This window comes from Cryptotermes secundus, unplaced genomic scaffold, assembly GCF_002891405.2.
Source record: "Cryptotermes secundus unplaced genomic scaffold, Csec_1.0 scaffold43, whole genome shotgun sequence".
In the NCBI taxonomy this organism is placed as follows: Eukaryota; Metazoa; Arthropoda; class Insecta; order Blattodea; family Kalotermitidae; genus Cryptotermes; species Cryptotermes secundus.
Window position 1 is genome coordinate 867,270 of NW_019723298.1, and position 4,779 is coordinate 872,048.

The following is a 4,779-nucleotide window of genomic DNA, read 5'->3' on the forward strand; positions in this document are numbered from 1 at the left end:
TTTCTGTTAGAGGCTAAGTCGACCCCAGGTCCATATTGCGGCTGGAAGGATTAGGTAAATTGAAAAAATTCACCCGGTTGGGAATTGATCCCGTGACCTTCCAGCTTGTATTACATTTACCATTTATTCTTGTCCATTACTGAAGTATTTCCAGTATTCTGTATGATGTGTTATTAATTTTGTCAAATAATCCTGTCCAGTACTGCAATGTAAGATGAATACTATATTTCCAGTATTCTATAAGATATGTTATTCATGTTGCATTTTAGCGTCCTGTTGCACTGATTCGTATCCATAATTTGTATATATTAACCGTCTTTTAGTGCATACAATTTCACTTGTCACTTCACACTACATGTTTCGGCATCATTCTGCCATCCTCAGGTGTATTAATCACGTTAAACCATTGCACTGCCTTCCATCAAGTGTCCATTTATAAAATGAAATAAAATGTGTGTTCGTCGTTATTCAATAATAAAATTTATATATTAAAACTTGTTAAGATCTATCATCTTACATGTCGTATATCAAACTCGTGTGTAATGCCATTCAACCACTATGGGAGTCGTTCTTCTTATGTTTTAATTATGTATATACTGTGTGTTATAATGTGTCTTTCTTATATGATTGCGTGCGTTGTATTGAGGGGGAAGGGGAGACGCATAGGGTGGTATGGTAGCATTTTATTTTATTGATCATGCTGTCGGTGCTGGTGGCCATTTATGATTTAGTCAAGGTACGTCTGCGGCGAGATGGCAGCAGTAATGCCATGTGACGTCACCGCGGCCATGTTGCAAGCCGTTAACGAAGAGGACGAAGAGTGTCCGCGAGGTGATGTGTTTTCTGTACAGTCAAAAATGGAAACGAAGCTGTCAATCGCTGTTAATTGGGTGAACAGCGTGTAATATTTTTGTTTAAGTCCCATTCTTACGTAATAATATGTCAGCTATGTTAACTGCAGATTGGTGTCCACTTGGAAGGGACACCTACTTCAGGTAACAAAATTGATAGTGATGTCTGCCTGATGGTTTTCGTGTAATAACCTAGAAGTATATATACGAAATCAAAATCACGGTACTTAATAATGCATATTATGTCGGTCGTTGTAATTTTTATTTATCACTGCAGCGTATTTAACCAAAAATAATTTTTTGTTGTTAATATTTCACTACAAATAAAAGAAAGACCAGGTCACACAGCCCTGGAATGGACCCTCTTTCACGGGATTTTGATTGCGAAATAAATAAAGCACGGCTTGAAAGATGCAGCAGATACAACAGCCTTTCCTTCACGCAGGTTTAATCTACAAAACTTTATCAAGTTAATTCATAAAATAATATATAATGACAAAAGATCTAGGTCAGACAGAAACCAATACCCTGTGCAACCCCAGTCAGTTGTTATTGAATTTGGAATTCAATTAATGTTAAAAGACTGAATACAGTTCATTCTAACCTAGCTAACGCCACTCTTGTTACTAAAGTTGTTACACTCATTACTAGATTTAAATAATAAATATTGAAAATAACTGGACAGAGCACATAATAATAATAATTTTATTTAACATTCACCACAGTTACAAATTGTAACTTTCGAACAAGTCACATATACAACTCTTCCAGTCTAATTGGTCTCCTGCCAAATCAATTGAACGTCATCATATATCACATAACATAACATTCAGTTACAATTAAAATCATACTCTTGGTATAATTAAAATATATTAGGTACAATCAAATTTACGACTACCTCCGTTATAAAAAACAAGGTCATCTTACTATATATATCTTAATTACCACCATCATATTCTTAAACTTAAAACCTATTATATCAAAATAATTCACAAAAGATAAAATTCAATTTAGATAACGATTAAATAATTTGGAGTGCAGTCTCTTTTAAGACTTCCATTCCCTTTATAGGCTGAATCATATTAAAAACTTCACCTAATTACTAGTCATTTTACTTACACTTAAATCTGTTTATCAAGGAGAATCTTGTTCATTTAACTGTCCTTCTGAGAGGAACTCGTGCAAATTATACAATGGGTGTTCCAGTAAATATCTTTTGAGTCTATGTAGGAATTCTCTATCCGCTTTTACCATTCATAGTTCCAAAGGTAGTCTATTATAAAGCTTAATAGCCCTATTTGTAACACCCTTCTTGTATGTTAAGGTATTGTAACTTTGCATTTGAAGGTCTTCTTTCTTTCTCGTGTCATACTTATGTAGGTCAGAGTTTTCTGTGGTGTAAATGTTATATATCTTGAAATAATGTAACACCTCTAAAATATACAAAGATGTTGTATTTTAGCGTCCTGTTGCACTGATTTTCGTCCATGATATATATACAGTGTCCGTCTTGTAGTGCGCTCAGTTTCACCTGTTATTTCACAACATGTTTCGGCACCATAGTGCCATCATCAACGCCCGCAGCCAAAAAGGGAACACACATCACGAGACATGATACACACGGAGTATAAAAGGAATGACTCCCATAGTGGAGGAACCATGCGCGGGTTTTGAATTGGGATAGATAAGGTGAATATCTTAACAAGATTTAAGTATATAAAAATGTATTATAGCTGACGAATATTTTAAACTACTTTTTAAATATCATTTGTTTCATTCTGGTCCATCACACTAACAATTATAAATACACAACACTCCATCTAATGTGACATATAAGTTTTTACTACATGAAAACTTATCTCCCTCCTCATGTGCTAGACAGGCGGCAAAAATCTGCCCCATACAAGAAGGATGATAGGAGCATGGACACGAACCTACGTGGTTTAAAAATTTTAACTATTGACAAAAAATTTTTAAATAACATCTATAAACTTTTAAAAACTTTACAACACCAGAAAGCTGCTGTGATTGTGAAATGTTCGACTTTGTGTCAACTGTGTGTTATAGGATATATGTGAATGTATTTTAAATCAAAATACCTATTGTGATGGTGGTTTCCATTTCGTAATGATGTTCCCTCTGAAGATGGTCGGACAGGACCGAAACATGTAAGGGAAATAAGTTTTCATGTAGTAAAAACTTATATGTCATATTAGACGGAGTGTTGTGTATTTATACTTTTTAAATAATTTTACATTGACATAATGGCAAGCAATGCAATAGTTTAATATAAATGGAGCACCTAATGATGGCACTATGGTGCTGAAACATGTTGTGAAATAACAGGTGAAACTGAGTGCCCTACAACACGGACACTGTATATATATCATGGATACAAAGATCATCATCATCATCTGTAATCTGTCAGACAACAGGTCCATAGTCTCTTCCAAAACAATTCATCCACTTAATGCAATCTAGAGCTTTCTCCTTCAAATGACAGTATCCTCTTCTGTCCCCAAGGTCATCCAGCATCTTCTTACGTCTTCTTCCTCGTCTTCTTGTCACTTCTATCTGCCCCTCTATCTTTCCTTCAATAACTTCTTTTAGAAGGCAGTTTCTGCGTAAAACATGACCAATCCAATTAGCCTTCCGTTTTCTTATTTCATGTAGGATATTCCTCTGCTCACTGACTCTAATTAACACTTCTTCATTTCTCACATAATCGGTCCAACTGATCTTCTCCATTCTTCTCCAACACCACATTTCGAAACTTTCCAGATGTTTCTGATCTACTGCCCTAAGTGTCCATGTTTCAGCCCCATACAGAGCTATGCTCCAAATGTAGCATTTCACTAGTTTCTTCCTCAAATTTAAGTCCAATTTGCTGGTAAAAAGATTCTTCTTCTTGCTAAATGCAGCTTTTGCCATGGCAATCCTGGATTTAATTTCACAAGTACACCTTCCATCATCTGTTAACAAGCTACCCAAATATTTAAAACATTTCACATTCTCCAGTTGTTTTTGGTCTATCTTTATTGTGACTGGGGTTGGTTGTCTCGAAATTTTCATTACTTTTGTTTTCTCCACATTCATTTCCATGCCATAGCACCTTCCAATTTCAATTAGTCTATCAATCATGCCCTGTAGCACAGTTTCTTCCTTAGCCATTAACACAAGGTCATCTGCATATTTCACAGTTTGAATAATTTGCCCTCCTACTTTGAAGTCACCGAGCCCATCCAGAGCTTCCTTGGTAAGGCATTCGCTGTACAAGTTGAACAGAATTGGTGATAAACAGCATCCTTGTCGAACTCCTCTTCCAATCTGCACACTTCCTGTCTCCCCCCTGTCCAGTCGTACTCTAACTTTCTGATCCATGTACAATTTGCTAATCAATCTTCTTTCACACCAATCGATACCTGTTTCCTTTAGGATCTGCATTAATTTGGTCCAGTTTACCCGGTCAAATGCCTTCTGCCAGTCTATGAAGCAAACACACAGTTCTTCATCTATCTCCAAAGTTCGTTCCGCTATAATTCTCATCATCCCAATTGCATCCCTGGTTCCTTTTCCTCTTCTAAATCCAAACTGATCTTCTCCAAGTACATCCTCTATTTTCCTTTCAATTCTTCTTTTAAGTATCTTTGCTATTATCTTTGCTGTATGTGCAATAAGGCTTATTGTGCGATAGTCACTGCATTTTGTAGCTTTTGTCTTTTTCTTTAAGGCAAACATTGTCACTTCTGTAAAGTCCTTGGGCCACTCCCCAGTTTCATAGATTGTGTTAGTGTTTTCAAACCACCTCCCAGTAACTTAAGCACATCTCCAGGTACATCATCATCTCCTGTAGCCTTTCCCTTCCTCATTTCCTTGATAGCTTTTTCCACCTCACTTTGTAAAATATATGGTCCTTTCTCGTCTGTAT

General features: G+C 36.1%; 1 protein-coding gene across 1 annotated transcript in view; it reads left to right on the forward strand.

Annotated features, from left to right (window-relative positions):
- Nucleotides 1–793: 793 nt before the first annotated feature.
- LOC111861640 (vacuolar protein sorting-associated protein 16 homolog) overlaps nt 794–4,779 on the forward strand; it is a 63,440-nt gene continuing 59,454 nt past the window's right edge. The window contains exon 1 of the mRNA XM_023846370.2: nt 794–995. Coding sequence (XP_023702138.1) covers nt 940–995 — 56 coding nt within the window. The 5' untranslated portion in view covers nt 794–939. The remainder of the gene's footprint in view (nt 996–4,779) is intronic.